This window comes from Hemitrygon akajei, chromosome 13 (genome assembly GCF_048418815.1).
Source record: "Hemitrygon akajei chromosome 13, sHemAka1.3, whole genome shotgun sequence".
NCBI lineage: Eukaryota > Metazoa > Chordata > Chondrichthyes > Myliobatiformes > Dasyatidae > Hemitrygon > Hemitrygon akajei.
Window position 1 is genome coordinate 95,579,490 of NC_133136.1, and position 16,943 is coordinate 95,596,432.

The 16,943-nt window shown below is 41.5% G+C and overlaps 1 protein-coding gene across 24 annotated transcripts in view; it reads left to right on the forward strand.

Annotated features, from left to right (window-relative positions):
- The window catches only part of ank2b (ankyrin 2b, neuronal), an 874,534-nt gene that overhangs the window by 566,914 nt on the left and 290,677 nt on the right, over nt 1–16,943 (forward strand). For all 24 annotated transcript variants that reach the window (XM_073065114.1, XM_073065112.1, XM_073065128.1 and 21 more), the window contains 4 exons: nt 5,333–5,431; nt 9,833–10,030; nt 16,006–16,104; nt 16,206–16,304. In XM_073065114.1, the coding sequence (XP_072921215.1) occupies nt 5,333–5,431; nt 9,833–10,030; nt 16,006–16,104; nt 16,206–16,304 (495 nt within the window). The remainder of the gene's footprint in view (nt 1–5,332; nt 5,432–9,832; nt 10,031–16,005; nt 16,105–16,205; nt 16,305–16,943) is intronic.

A 16,943-nucleotide genomic window follows, 5' to 3' on the forward strand; every position in this document is an offset into this window, starting at 1 on the left:
GGATTGGGAAGCTTTTAAAAACTTGCAGAAAGAACCTAAGAAGTTCCTTAGAAAGGAAAAGATGAATTATGAAAGGAAGCTGGCAATTAATATCATAGAAGATACTAAAAGCTTTATTATATAAAGGGTAAAAGAGAGTCAAGGGTAGATATAGGATGGATATAGGTAGATATAGGTATAGGTCTAGGTAGATATATATGTATATAGGAGATATATATGGATATAGGTAGATATATATGTAGATATAGGCTCAGTGCTGGGACCCCAGTTGTTTAAAATATATATTAATGATTTAGACAAGGGAATTAAATGCAGCACCTCCAAGTTTGCGGATGACACGAAGCTGGGCGGCGGTGTTAGCTGTGAGGAGGATGCTAAGAGGATGCAGGGTGACTTGGATAGGTTAGGTGAGTGGGCAAATTCATGGCAGATGCAATTTAATGTGGATAAATGTGAGGTTATCCACTTTGGTTGCGAGAACAGGAAAACAGATTATTATCTGAATGGTGACCAATTAGGAAAAGGGGAGGTGCAATGAGGCCTGGGTGTCATTGTACACCAGTCATTGAAGGTGGGCATGCAGGTACGGCAGGTGGTGAAAAAGGCAAATGGTATGTTGGCATTCATAGCAAAAGGATTTGAGTACAGGAGCAGGGAGGTTCTACTGCAGTTGTACAAGGCCTTGGTGAGACCGCACCTAGAGTATTGTGTGCAGTTTTGGTCCCCTAATCTGAGGAAAGACATTCTTGCCATAGAGGGAGTACAAAGAAGGTTCACCAGATTGATTCCTGGGATGGCAGGACTTTCATATGAAGAAAGACTGGATCAACTAGGCTTATACTCACTGGAATTTAGAAGATTGAGGGGGGGTCTTATTGAAAAGTATGAAATTCTAAAGGGATTGGACAGGCTAGATGCAGGAAGATTGTTTCCGATGTTGGGGAAGTCCAGAACGAGGGGTCACAGTTTAAGGATAAAGGGGAAGCCTTTTAGGACTGAGATGAGGAAAAACTTCTTCACACAGAGAGTGGTGAATCTGTGGAATTCTCTGCCACAGGAAACAGTTGAGGCCGGTTCATTGGCTATATTTAAGAGGAAGTTAGATATGGCCCTTGTGGCGAAAGGGATCAGGAGGTATGGAGAGAAAGCAGGTACAGGGTTTTGAGTTGGATGATCAGCCATGATCATACTGAGTGGCGGTGCAGGCTTGAAGGGCTGAATGGCCTACTCCTGTATCTATTTTCTATGTTTCTATGTTTAGGACCAATAGAAAATGATGCTGGAGATATTGTAATGAGAGATGCAGAGATGGCAGAGGAACGGAATGCGTATTTTGCACCAGTCTTCACAGTGGAAGACATCTACAGTATACCGGACATTCAAGAGTGTCAGGGAAGTGAAGTATGTGCAGTGAAAATTACTACTGAGAAGATGCTCACGAAGTTTAATGGTCTGACGGTGGATAAATCTCCTGGACCTGATGGAATGCACCCTCGGGTTCTGAAGGAAGTAACTGGAGTGATTGCAGAGGCATTAACAATGAACTTTCAAAAATCGTTTGATTCTATCATTCATTCTAGATGACTGGAAAATTGCAAATGTTACTCCGCTATTGAAGAAGGGTGGGAGGCAACAGATAGGAAACTATATACCTGTTGGCCTGACACCAGTGGTTGGGAAGTTGTTGGAATCAATTGTTAGGGATGAGATTACGGAGTATCTGGAGGCACATGACAAGGAAAATCCTGCCTGACTAACCTACTGCAATTTTTTGAGGAAATTACAAATAGGATGGACAAAGGAGATGTAGTAGATGTGGTGTACTTGGATTTTCAGAAGGCCTTTGACAAGGTGCTGCACATGAGGCTGCTTAGCAAGATAAGAGCCCATAGAATTACAGGGGAGTTACTAGCATGGGTGGAGCATTGGCTGATAGGCAGGAAACAGAAAGTGGGAATAAAGAGATCCTATTCTGGCTGGCTGCTGGTTACCAATGGAGTTCCACAGGGGTCGGTATTGGGACCGCTGCTTTTTATGATGTATGTCAATGATTTGGACTATGGGATTAGTGGATTTGTGGCTAAATTTGCTGATGATAGAAAGATAGGTGGAAGAGCGGGTAGTGTTGAGGAAACAGAGAGTCTGCAGAGAGACTTCAATAGTTTAGGGGAATGGGCAAAGAAGTGGCAAATGAAATAGAATGTTGGGAAGTGTATGGTCATGCACTTTGGTGGAAGAAATAAACAGGCAGACTATTATTTAGATGCAGAGAGAATTCAAAATGCAGAGATACAAAGGGACTTGGAAACCCTCAAGGTTTCCAACCCTCTCAGTAGTAATTTTCCTTGTGCAGGAAACCCTCAAGGTTAACCTTCAGGTTGAGTCGGTGGTGAAGAAGGCATATGCAATACTGGCATTCATTTCTAGAAGTAATGAATGTGATATTGAGGCTCTATAAGGCACTTGTGAGACCACACTTGGAGTATTGTGTGCAGTTTTGGGCTCCTTATTTGAGAAAAGATATACTGACATTGGAGAGGGTTCAGAGAAGATTCACGATAATGGTTCGAGGAATGAAAGGGTTACTGTATGATGAATGTCTGGCAGCTCTTGGGCTGTATTCCCTGGAGTTCAGGAGAACGAGGGGGAATCTCATAGAAACATTCCAAATGTTAAAAGGCCTAAACAGATTAGCTATGGCAAAGTTATTTCCCATGGCAAGGGAGTCTAAAGACAAGAGAGCACGACTTCAGGATTGAAGGTTGTCCATTTAGAACAGAGATGTGGAGAAATTACTTTAGTCAGAGGATGGTAAATCTGTGGAATTTGATGCCACCAGCGGCTGTGGAGGCCAAGTCATTGGGTGTATTTAAGGCAGAGATAGATAGGCTCTTGATTAGCCAGGCATCAAAGGGAGGAGGCAGGGGAGTGGGGATGACTGAAAGAATTGGATCAGCCCATGATTGAATGGTGGGGCAGACTCGATGGGTCGAATGGCCTACTTCTGCTCCTGTATCTGCTGGTCTTATGATCATGGTCATGGATAAAGAAAAGAATAAGAACATGGGCAAAAATTCAGATTAAAGACAAATGGAAGACCATGTAATACGACACGGCACATAATGAAGATAATAAGTACTCCTCAAAATGATAAAACATCAGAATACTTTAGAAACATCAGAACTATTATAATTATTTGTTATTTCCCTTGTTATGCCTGGACACACAAGATGCTCATCTTAAATAAATATCCCTTGAGAATGTCACCACTGTTCCCATTTCAAAATTGTGCGTTAATAATTATTTTGGTATATCTAATCATCAGCTCCATTGTGTTACAATTCATCCTGCCATGAAATTCCGATTTTTACCCAATACTAACAACATTCTAGTGTAGTCACCATCTTCCTTTTGAAATGCTAACATTCAAATTTCTCCAGGTTTGCTGCTCAAACAATCCAGGTGAAGGATGAGAATATTGGATAACTTCAAGCTCATCAGTTTTGAAAATGTTCTGCAGCCCAGTGTTTGTAGCTAAAGATGTTTCATTTTAGCTTGAATGGATTGTTGGCATTTATTTGCAGAAGAACTAAAAGTAACCTATTATACTATTGAAATATAGAATTCCATTCGTAACAGTAAGATTGTGGGGAACAAATGGGAGAAGTAATAATGTGAAAAGCAAATTTAATTCCATATAAAGTCATTGTATTTTCCTTATAAAAAGTTATTTCCTCTGTTGATTGACATCAGCCCCTTGCTAGTGCTGCCATATTGGAATTATGTATTGATGTGTGAAGCAGCATAAATTTGGGATTTTGAAGATGATTTTTAAAAGTAATCTCCAAAAGGGTATATGCCCTAATTATTTGAGAGTTTTAATTATGAAGGTAATGGGGACAGTGAGGTCTGATGTTAAGGGCATGAGGTGCAGTGAATATAGTCATAGAGCACAACAGCCAATGACAGCCCCTTCAGCCCATCTAGTCCATCCCGAACTGCAATACAGCCTAGTCCCATAGAACCACATGCAGACTACAACACCTCCAAACCCCTCACCCACCTTATCTATGTATTTATCTTATCACCTTTATCAACTTCTCTTCAAAGTTGCAATTGAACCCACATCCACCACTCACAGTGGCAGCTCGTTCCACTCTCACACAATTCTTTGAGTGACAAAGTTCCCCCTCCGGTTCATCTTAGATCTTTCACTTTTCACCCTTAAACTATGACCCCTAGTTCTAGCCTCACCTAATCTCTGTAGAGAAAGGCCGTTTGCATTTAGCCTCATAATTTTGTATACTTCTATCAAATTTTCTCTCATTCTTCTACACTCCAAGGAAAAAATTCCTAACTGATTCAACCTTTCCCTATAACATGGGTCCTCAAGTCCTAGCACCATCCTCATGATTTTTTTGGTTCTCTTTCACTCTTACTAATATCAATCCTGTAGGTAGCTGACCAGAACTGTATACAATACTCCAAATTTGGCTTTACCAACACTTGTACAACTCCAACATAACATCCCAACTCCTATACTCATTACTTTGTTTTATGAAAGTCAATGTGCTAAAAGCTCTCTTTATGACCCAATCTTCTTGTGACAATTCTTTCAAGCATTTATGGATCTTATTCCCAGTCCTCAGTTCACTGTGTAAATCCTACCCTGGTTTGTCCTCCCCAAGTGCAACACCTCACACTTGTCTGCATTAAATTCCATTTGCTATTTTTCAGCCATGTGTTCAATTTACTACTTTGAGCTTTATTAGCACGTGGCATGGGTAGCAATCCTGAGATCACCACCTGGAAGTCCCACTCTTTAACTTGGCATCTAACTCTCTGAGCTCACTTTGCAAGGCCTCAGAACCTACGTCACTGGTGCTGACATGGACCACTACCCGTGGCTGCTCACCCTCCCCTTAAGGATGCTATGGATTCGATCCAAGATGTCCCTGACCAGCACCTGGGAGGCACATGGGAAACTCATTTTCATCCATGGAACCCCTTGTCTGTTCCCCTAATGATTGAATCCCTGATCACTACTGCTTAACTCATTCCACCCCTCCCACACTTCTCGTCTGAGCCAAAGAGCCAGACTCATTGCCAGAACCCAGACTGCTGTGGCTTTCTTCTGCAAAGTCATACTGTGTCCCTGCACCCCCAACAGTATCCAAAACAATTTATGTGTTATAGGATGCAGGGAAGAGTTTGTGCAAATAAACTAGTGTTAGTTATTAATTTGCCTTGATAGTTCTGGATTTCAAATGTTTGCACAACTTGTGCTACTCACCCAGATGTGTCTGTTTAAGCTGCTTTGTTTTTTCATCAGGATGGACTGACCCCACTACATTGTGCAGCAAGGAGTGGACATGACGGAGCTGTAGAAATTCTGCTTGAGAGAGGAGCCCCAATGCTTGCCAGAACAAAGGTGGTTTTGTGTACACTGTTAAGTAGTTTGAGTTCATTAGTTGGTGTGCTAATTAAGACCATTTGTCTCAGATTAATAGTGAATAGACTGGTTAACTAATTCACAGTTGAGATTTGCCCAAGATGAGTTTGACTTAAAAACACACAATAACAGCAGCCCATTTCCCCAGTTAAACTGCTGCCTTTTGCTAATCAATTTGGGTGGAGGTTTCGGACACCAGGCCTGAACTTCTACTTAGCAATCCCTGGACAAATGTACTCTGATATTTGGCTACTCATAAAGTGCTGATGGTGAATGCAAACAACATAGTGCCATGACTATGAAGCTGAAAGAGCGCTGTGTTGCAAACTCCATTCCAACTTTACAGTGTACTGCTAATTTCTGCAATACATTCACACTTCTTGTTCAAGATGCTGATAGTCACATCAAATATGATAGGCTGACTCTTCTGAACATTGGAAAGTCAGCATTTACTCACAATGTGCCGCCTTTTCTACATTGGGAACCCCTGCTTACACAATCCATGGGAGGCTCATTTATTACACCACCATTACCTTGGAATTGGTGCTGGAGGCGAGGGGGAAGGGCTGGTGTTCTGGTGAGGTTGAGACATCATGCTAATTGGCCGTCGCTCCCTAGCATACTCCTGGGTAACGTTCAGTCCCTGGACAACAAGCTGTGTGAGCTGAGAGGCAGAATCTCCTAACAGCAGGAAATAAAGGAATGTAATGTTTTGTGCTTTGTAGAGACCTGGCTGACAGAGGAGATACTGGATCATGCCATCGAGCCCTCTGGGTTCTCCTTTTTCTTGGCGGACAGGTCTAAAAACCTCTCTGGGAAGAGTAAAGGAGGTGGGGTATGCTTCATGGTCAATAATGCTTGGTGCAACCACTGGAATGTGCATTCCCTCAAATCCTTTTTTCCCCATATCTGGAGTACCTTGTGTTGCTGTGTAGACCTTACTGGCTGCATAGGGAGTTCATGGCTTTATTATCACAGCCGTGTATATTACGCTGCAGGCTGATACTGACCTGGCTCTTGGGGAACTGTAGGAGACCATCAGTACCCTGGAGATGCTTTCAATGTTGCTGGAGACTTTAATGGAGTGTTGCTGACTAAAGTCTCTCCAAAGTTTGGCCAACACATTCAAGTGAGCACACAGGGAGATAGCATACTTGACTACAGCTATTTTCCCTTTCTCAGTGCTTACAAAGCGCTTCTCCATCCACTGCTTGGGAAATCAGATCACTCCTCCATCATGCTTTTGCCCATGTATAGGGAGAAACTAAAACAAGAGGCGACCATAGTTAAAACCGTCCACTGTTGATGACACTAATCTGTCTTCATGCTACAGGACTGCTTTGATGACATCAACTGGAATATCTTTCATGATGAGGAAGTCTCTAAGTTCTTAGAATGGTTCACAAGCTTCACCTGGAAGTGCATTGAGGATGTTGTCCCCCCAAAAATCGGTCAGGGTCTATCCAAACCAGAAGCCCTGGATCAGCAGTTCTGTGCATGTTGCTCTTATTGCTTGAGACAGAGCTTACATTGCCGATAACCAATGGGATCTTAAGAAATACAGCTGTGATCTACACTAAGTCATTAGAGGCAGTGAAATGACAATACAGGGACAACATCCAGACACAGCTTTCCACCAACAGCACATGCAACTTATGGCAAAGTCTGCACACCATCACAGACTTCAAAGCTAAGTGCAGTGGTGCTGCCAACATCGCTGCCTCTCTCCCTGATGAGATAGATCTTTTTTTCGCTTGGTTGTATGCCACCAACACTGAGCCCCCGAGGATAGCCACCAAAGTGACCTGCACCATGGTCATCTTTGAGGCTGATGTACACAGGTGTTTCAAATAAGTGGACAGCCACAAGGCTGCAGGACCCAATGGCATCCCAGGATCAAGGTGTGCGGCACAACTGGCAAGTGTGTTTACAGACATTTTTAATCCCTCCCTCTCCCAGTGTAGAGTGCCCTCCTGCTTCAAAACATCCACCATTGTCCCTGCACCTAAAAAGGCCAAGGTAACATGTCTAAATGACTGGCGTTCTGTTGCACTCACCTCAATAATAAGCAAATTCTTTGAGAGGCTGGTCAAGGAACATATCTGCAGCATGCTACCACCCAAACTGAACCCCCTACGATTCGCCTACTGACACAACTGATCAACAGATGACACAACAGCCACCCCTCTGCACGCTGCCCTTACATATCTGGAGAAGAAGGCTGCTTATGTGAGAAAGCTGTCAGCATTCAACACCAGAGTTCCCTCCTGGCTTGACAAGAAGCTCAGAGACCTTGGCCTTTACCCTGCCTTGTGTAGCTGGATCCTGGACTTCCTGTCAGATCACTGGTAGATGGTAAGAGTGGGCTCCCTCAACTCTGCTCCTCTGACCCTCAACACATGTGCCCCTCAGGGCTATGTCCTAAGCCCCCTCCTTTACTCTCTGTATACCCATAACTGTGTCACCACCCACAGCTCCAATCTGTGAATGAAATTTGCAGATGATACTACATTGATCGGCTTCATTTCAAATAATAATGAGGCAGCCTACAGAGAAGAAGTCATCACCCTGACATAGTGGTATCAAGAAAACAGCCTCTCCCTCAAAGTCACAAAAACCAAGGGGCTGGCTGTGAACCACAGGAGGAATGGAGACAGGGTAACCCCTATTGACATTAATGGATCTGGGGTTAAGAGGGTGAACAGCTTTAAGTTCCTCAGTAACCACATCACCAAGGATCTCACGTGATCTGTACATACCGGCTGTGTGGTGAAAAAAGCACAGCAGCGTATCTTTTACCTCAGACAGTTGAAGTTTGACATGAGTCCCCAAATCCTAAGGACTTTCTACAGAGGCACAATTGAAAGCATCCTGACTAGCTGCAACACTGCATGGTATAGGAACTGTACCTCCCTTAATTGCAGGACTCTGCAGAGAGTCCAGCACATCTGTAGATGTGAACTTCCGACTATTCAGGACATTTACAGAGACAGGTGCGTAAAAAGAACCGGAAGGAGCATTGGAGGCCCGAATCACCCCAACCACAAACTGGTCAGTTGTTACCATCTGGGAAACAATACCGCAGCATAAAAGCCAGGACCAACAGGCTCTGGGACAGCTTCTTCCATCAGGCCATCAGACTGCTTAACTCATGTTGATCAAATTGTACTTCTATTGACTGTCCTGTTGTACACACTGTTTATTACCAATTACTATAAATTGCACATTGTACATTTAGCTGGAGATGTAACATAAAGATTTTTACTCCTCATGTATGTGAAGATGTAAGAAATAAAGTCAATTCTTTTTAATTCTATCCAGTCATTCAGTGTCTTTGATAACTGAGGGTTTCACGTAGAAAGTTCCTATCAATAGCAGATTAATGTTGATATGAATGCTCCATGCACCATTGTTGAATTTAAATGGTTCATGCTGGTTGTCCCACTGGGAACAACTGGCTACTAGTTAGTCCCAGGGGGAAGTAAGTCTTTGAGTTGCACAAACCAACAATAAATCCAGGACATGCTGAACAACAGATGCTAGCATATCCGTTCCAGCTCTGCACTCAGTGAAAGAACCCAGTGATGGGATTCTGTGGTCTACAAATTAATAGGCACTTTTCTGAAAAATAAGGTATTCTTGTCTTTGGTTGTAGACTAATTTTTGAGAGACTTCTGTTGACTAACCACAATAAGTGTATGAAGTTTCTAAAGTTCAAAGTAAATTTATTATTAAAGTACATATAAGGTATATACTACCCTGAGATTAGTTTTCTCACGGGTATTCACAGTAGGTACAAAGAAATACAATAGAATCAATGAAAAACTGCACTCAAACAAAGATGGACAAACAACCAATGTGTAAAATAAGTAAAACTATGCAAATGCAATAAAAATAAATAATAAATATGTAATAAATAATATTGAGAACATGAGTTATGGAGACCTTGAAAGTGAATCCATAGGTTGTGGAATCAGTTCAGTGCTGGGGTGAGTGAAGTTATTCATGGTGGTTCAGGAGCCTTATGGTTGAGGGGCAATAACTGTTCCTGAACCTGGACCTAAGGCTTCTGTACTTTGTTCCAATGGCAGCAAGAAGAGAGCATGGCCTGGATGGTGGGGGAACTTTGATGATGGTTTATTATGACAACACTTCATGTAGATTATGGGGAAGGTATTTTCCTGTGATTGACTGGGCTGTATCCATTCTTTTCAGTTCATGGCCATGAGTATTGGTGTCTCATATGTTGTTTCTGCTCTTTATCCAGAATAATCACAGAAATCCCTCATTCACCATTTCCTTCTCAGGTAACCTGCTGTGGTTTTGAATTAAGAAGTTAATGATTTTCCTTTTATTTCTCTTTTGCTTTCATGTGAACAGAATGGTTTGTCACCCCTCCATATGGCTGCCCAGGGAGATCATGTGGAATGTGTCAAGCATCTGCTGCAGCATAAGGCACCAGTTGATGACGTCACACTTGACTATCTCACTGCATTGCATGTGGCTGCTCACTGTGGTCACTACAGGGTCACCAAGCTCCTCCTGGACAAGAGAGCCAATCCCAATGCCCGGGCACTGGTAAATAGTGATTACAAAATTAGTTAAATTCACAATTACAGTTAGTCTCAATGGGTTTACACAGATGGTTCACAGTTTGTATTTAGATGTGTACTGATGATTTTCTGTGCTTTCAAACATTATAGAAACATAGAAAACCTACAGCACAATACAGGCCCTTCGGCCCACAAAGTTGTGCTGAACATGTCCCTACCTTAGAAATTACTAGGCTTACCTATAGCCCTCTATTTTACTAAGCTCCATGTACCTATCTAAAAGCCTATTAAAAGATCCTATTGTATCCGCCTCCACCACCGTTGCCGGCAGCCCATTCCACGCACTCACCACTCTGAGTAAAAAACTTACCCCTGACATCTCCTCTTACCTACTCCCCAGTACCTTAAACCTGTGTCCTCCTGTGGCAACCATTTCAGCCCTGGGAAAAAGCCTCCAACTATCCACACGATCAATGCCTATCATCATCTTGTACACCTCTCCCTTAAGTACACCCAATGACAGCTGCCTCTGGCAATGAATTCAACAGATTCACAATCTCTTGCTAAAGGAAGTCCTCCTCATCTTCCTTCTAAATGGATGCCCCTCTATTCTGAGGCTGTGCTCTGTTGTCCTAGATTCTTCTACCATAGGAAACATCCACCTGCATCTACTCTATCGAGGCCTTTCAACATTCAATAGGATTCAATCAAATCCCCCCCTCATTCTTCTAAATTCCAGTGAGTATACAGTAGTTCCAGAGCCATCAATCGCTCCTCATATGATAGCCCTTTTGATCCCAGAATGATTTTCATAAACCTCCTCTAAAACCCTCCAAATTTAGACATCCTTTCTTAAATAAGGAGCACAAAACTGCTCACAATACTCTAAGTGAAGCCTCAACAGTGGCTTCCTTCCATCCTTGCTCTGATTTCCTAGTCCTCTTGAAAGGAATGTTAGCATTGCACATGTCTTCCTCACCACTGTCTCAACCTGCAAATTAACCTTTAGGGAATCCCACATGAGGACTCCCAAGTCCCTTTGTACCCCAAATTTTTGAATTTTTTCCTTGTTTAGAAATTAGTCTGTGTTTTTATTCCTTCTACCAAAGTTCATGACTTCCTGACACTGCATACTGTTCTGCCTCTTCTTTGTTCATTTTTCTTAAACTGTCTAAGACCTTCCCTGCTTCCTCAACACTACCTGCCCCCTGCCTAGCGTTGTATCATCTGCAAACTTGGCAACAAAGCCATGAATTCTGTCATCCACATAATTGACATACAACTTAAAAGGAAGCAGTCCCAACATAGGCCCCTATGAACATTACTAGTCACTGGCAGCCAATCAGAAAAGGCTCCCTTTATTCCCAGTCTTTGCCTCCTGCCAATCAGCCAATGCTCTGTTCATGCTAGTATCTTTCCTGTACTACAATGGGCTGATGTTAAACAGCCTCAGGTGTGGCTCCTTGTCAAAGATCTTCTCAAAATCCAAGTACACAACATCAACCAATTCTCCTTTGTCTATCCTGCTTGTTATTTCTTCAAAGAATTCCAACAGATTTGCCAGGCAAGAATCTCCCTTAAGGAAACTATGTGCCTCCAAGTACCCAGAAACCACATCCTTATCAATTGACTCCAATATCATCACAACCAGTGTGGTCAGGCTAACTAGCTTATAATTTCCTTTCTTCTGCATCCCTGCCTTGAAAATTTGAATGACATTTGCAATTTTCAGTCCTCCAGAACCATACAAGAATTTATTGATTCTTAACAGATCATTACAAATGCTTTACAATCTCATCAGCTACCTCCTTCTGACTGCTGGGATGTAGTCCATCTAGTCCAGATGATCTTTCAGTTTCCCAGGCGCCTTCTCCTTAGTAATAGCAGTCCTTCTGGCAAACTGTTAGTGTCTTCCGCAGTGAAGATGGATGCAAACTACTTACTCAGTTCATCTGTCATTTCCTTGTCCCGCATTGCTACCTCTCCATTGTCATTTTCCAGCAGTCCTATATGTACTCTTGCCTCTCTTTTGCTCCTTATATACATGAAAAACTTTTGGTATTGTCTTTGATATTATCAGCTAGCTTACCTTCATATTTCATATCCCCCCCCCAGCTTCTTTTGTTGCCTTCTGTTCAATTTTAAAAGTTTCCTAATCCTGTAGCTTTCCACTAATTTTGCTCTATTATATGTCCTCTGTTTTGCTTTAATGTTAGCTTTTGTCAGCACAGTTGCATCATCCTGCCTTTCTACAAGTGCCCTGCCCAGGGATCCAGCATCAACCTGATTTTCTCAATCTACCTGCATATCTACTTGATGTGCAGTGTTTGGCTTATGCCAAATATAATGTTTAGTTAGATGACCAAAAGGCTCAATTTTGGTTTCATCGGACCAAAGAACCTTCTTCCAGCTGACTTCAGAATCTCCTACATACCTTCTGGTAAACTCTAGCCAAGATTTCATGTGTTTTTTTTTAAACAGTGGCTTTCTCTTTGCCACTCTCCCATAAAGCTGCAACAGGTGAAGCACCTGGGCAACAGTTGTATGCGCAGTCTCTCCCATCTCAGCCACTGAAGCTTGTAACTCCTCCAGAGTTGTCATAGGTCTCTTTGTGGCCTCCCTTACTAGTCCCCTTCTTGCACAGTCACTCAGTTTTTGATGACGGCCTGCTCTAGGCAGATTTACAGCTGTGCTATGTTCTTTCCATTTTTTTGATGATTGACTTAACAGTACTCCAAGTGATATTCAGTGTCTTGGAAATTTTTTGTATCCATCTCCTGACTTGTGCTTTTCAATATCTTCTTCTCTGAGTTGCTTGGAACATTCTTTTGTCTTCATGGTGCAGTTTTTGCCAGCATACTGACTCACCAGCCAGAGAAAGGATCTTCCAGATACAGGTGTATTTTCACCACAATCAATTGAAACACCTTGACTGCACACAGGTTTCCAAAATCAGATCGCCATTTAACAATTATGTGTCTTCTAAACCCAATTGGCTGCATTAGTAATGATTTGTTGTGCCATGTTAAATGGGGGCGAATATTTAAGCAATCAACTATTTTGCATTTTTTACTTGTAATTAATTTAGATCACTTAGTAGAGATCTGTTTTCACTTTGACACGAAAGAGTCTTTTTCTGTAAATGTGTCAAAAAAAGACAAATTAAATCCACTGTGATTCAATGTTGTAAAACAATAAAAGATAAAAAAAACTTCCAAGAGAGGTGAATACTTTTTATAGGCACTGTATATAACTCCCATCAGGGTCTTTTAACCCTTGCAGTTTCTTGAGTCTACCCACAAGGATTCTATATGTTCCAATCCTAGGTCACCAATTTCTCAACAGGACCATGCCACTCACTCTGCCTACCTGCCTGGCCTTTCGATACAATTATCCTTGGATATCAAGTTCCCTACTGTAATCTTCTTTCAGCCACGACTCAGTGATGCCCATAACATCATACATGCCAAACTGTAACTGTGTTACAAGATCATCTACTCTATTCCGTATACCGTGTGCTTTCAAATGTAACACCTTCCATCACCCTTTTCAATTTGTCTTTCTTTAACACTGTAAACCAACATCCCTATCCTCATCCTCATCCCCCTGCCAAATTAACTTAAAGCCTCTGCAACAGTACTAACAAACTTGCTGGCAAGGATGTTGGTCCCTCCCAGGTTCAGTTGTAAACCATCTCTTTTGTACAGGTCATACCTTCTGCAGAAGAGATTCCAATGATACAGAAATCTGAAGCCCTGCCCCCTGCACCAGTTGCTCAACTACAATTCATCTGCCAAATCATTGTATTCTTCTCCTCATTGGTGTGTGGCAGACAGTAATCCAGAGATACTACCATGGAGGTCCTGCTTTTCAGCTTTCTACCTAGCTCCTTAAAATCTTCTCTTCTTCCTTGCTTTTCTTACTATGTCAATGATGGCAATATGTACCAAGACCTTTGGCTGCTCAACCACCCCCATAGAATGCCATGAATCCAATGCAAAACGTCCCAGATTCCTGGCACCATATCATCCCGGTCTTTATCACATCCACAGAGTCTTGTGTCTACTCCTCTAACTATGGAACCCTCTATCTCTACTGCAGTCCTCTTCCCTTCTGAGCCACAGTGCCTCTCTCAGTGCAATACACCAGGGCACAATGGCAATCCCCAGTAGGTTGATCCTTCAAAACGGTATGATTATTATTGAGGGGAATGGACTCAGTGACAGTCTGTTCTGGTAGCTTATTGCCCTTCTTTCACAGTCCCACATTTACTTGAACCCTACCACCTAGGCATGGCTACCTCCCTGTAGCTCCAATCTATCACTTCCTCAGTCTCTTGTATGAGATGCAACTCAGTGAACCTGGCTCCGGGAGGCTAGAGGTCTTCCAGAATTCTCAGATAGTTATTGCATGAACTTTTTATTTGATTGTATGTATTAAATTGATCGATTGCTTATCACACAGGTATAGAATTGGAGCATAATTGTCCACATACCAATGTATTGTGCCATTACATTGACTTATTGAGCAGATTTTGAACTTGTCTTATTTGGTTTAAATGCTTCACACTTTGTTGTGTGTTGCTTGAGACATTCTTCTGTTAGTTATCTGTCAGTTACCTCCACAGCCATGCAAAGTTTTCCTCATCATATGTTTTTCCAGTTTCCTGTTAAAGGTCATAATGGAAACTGCCTCAACTATATCTGCAGCCAATAGATTCCTGATTCTAATCTCATGCTACATAAAAACGTATTTCTTCAAGTTAATCCATCTAAGGTCCCACTGACTTTGGCCATTGACCATGGAGAGCATTGGTCTTTGTGCACAGTGCATGCTGATCCGACATTTGTCCACGGGTTGTTGACCTTCACCACAGGATGTTCCAACCTGGACTCTGGCATGACCTCTAAGTTCCCTTCATCCCTATCCCCAAACCCTAATTTGACCCCTAACTCCCTGTGTGTCCCCCAAACCATTCCTGTGAACCTCAAGAACAACTAAGTCTGACCACGACCTCAACACACATTACAGATTAGCATTGTTTCTTTGTTGGTTTTCAATTTATCCTCCATATCATCAATTGATTAACCAATTTTAAATAATCACTTTCTTTAAGGAGTGATTAGTTAAAATATATATTCCCAAGGATTGCGGAAATGTGCAATCTATTCTGGTGTGTTGTTTATATTAACTCTTTAATTTAACATATGTCCCAATGTGAATATCCAATGTGATAGATTCAATATCCAATGTCCCAATGCGATAGATTTTGTTCCTTAGGAGTGAACTGCTGAATCAAAACTCAATAAGTCATGATCACACAGCAACAATTTTTATTATGAAGACTGATGTTAAATTATGTAATTTCTTTCAGTAAGAAGCAGTCGTTAAAGTAGTGAGCAATGATAAAGCTGAAATAGAATACTGTACAGCATAAAATGTTCACCAATACCTGGGAGAATCATTGAAAGACCTTACCATGGAATATTTTGTAGGGGACTGAGCTTGTGCACTCAGTGGCATTCAGTCACTGCATGCCTTCAAATGACCAAATAAATGAATAAAGTTAGCGACAGGTCCCCTTTGCAGTGTCACAGAAGTGATCATGATTCTACTTAGATTGATTCTAAAGGGAAGAAAGCTTCAGTTTGTTTTGAAGGTACTCACATTGGTTTAAGCAGTATAAGAAGAGTATTAGTGTGTTTTGGGAGTTTGAATTGTTTCATATCATCAATAATTCAATGATATAATTCACTCGCAAGGACTATATATTTTCAAATAGGTGCATGCAGAACTTATTTCATTGTGGGGCAAGGTGGGATAAACCTGCAGTGATTCTTGGTTGGAATAATTTCTGTATCAAGCTGACTTACAGCTTAATTACTGCCCTGTGTGACATTTGTGTAAGGTCTTAAGATTTAAATGCATGATCTTGGAGTGACTACATTCTTTTTCTGCATGTTTGATGTGACTGCTAACCTGATTGCTCTTTTTATACAGAATGGCTTTACCCCATTGCATATTGCATGTAAGAAAAATCGTGTTAAAGTCATGGAACTTCTTGTGAAGTATGGGGCTTCAATCCAAGCCATAACAGAGGTAGAAGGAAGTTTTAGAATTTAATCACTGCCTCTGTTGCATCAATTAAAACAAATTGTAGCCTTTTCAGTGAAGTAAACTGCTATTACTTTGTTTCACAGTCTGGCCTTACACCAATACATGTGGCTGCCTTCATGGGCCACTTGAACATCGTCCTCCTTTTGTTGCAGAATGGAGCATCCCCGGATGTTTCTAATATTGTGAGTATGGCTAGCTTTCATCAAAAGAAAGTATGATACAGAATTGTATGCATTCTTCTAAAATACATGATTTAAAGTTTAAAAAATCATGTCACATGTTGATTTATGTGATTGAAGTTTTCCTTTGTATTGTCTATTGACAAATGACTAGAGTTCACTAGCAGAAATAATGTTGGCTTTCTAATTAGAAAGAACTAGCCAAAGAATCCAAAGTAATCTTACTTTATTATTCAGTTTAGATATAATTATTACTACAAAAAACTGCACTTTATGTAACCATATCAAATAATTCATCTTGGAACCACAAATATTGCAGAAATATCTTTTCACACTATTACACTTTGAACTCTCTAAAGACTAAGGCCTGGAAATTTGTCTGCACGATACTAAGGTGAGAGGACACGTTGACACCATGTCCACACCGATGTTTAATTATCTTTGTGGTACCTAGCAATGGCGGCAGCAGTTGTCTAATCCCTGCAATTAATTTCTAGCCAGATTATTAGCCACATTTGTCTGAATACTGGGACTGTTCACTCACGGAAGGAATAGCATTTGAAATACTGAGAGTTATTTAAAAATCAGATTCATCTTTTTTGAGGTCATAGATTGCATCAAACCTCAAGTAGACTGGCACAG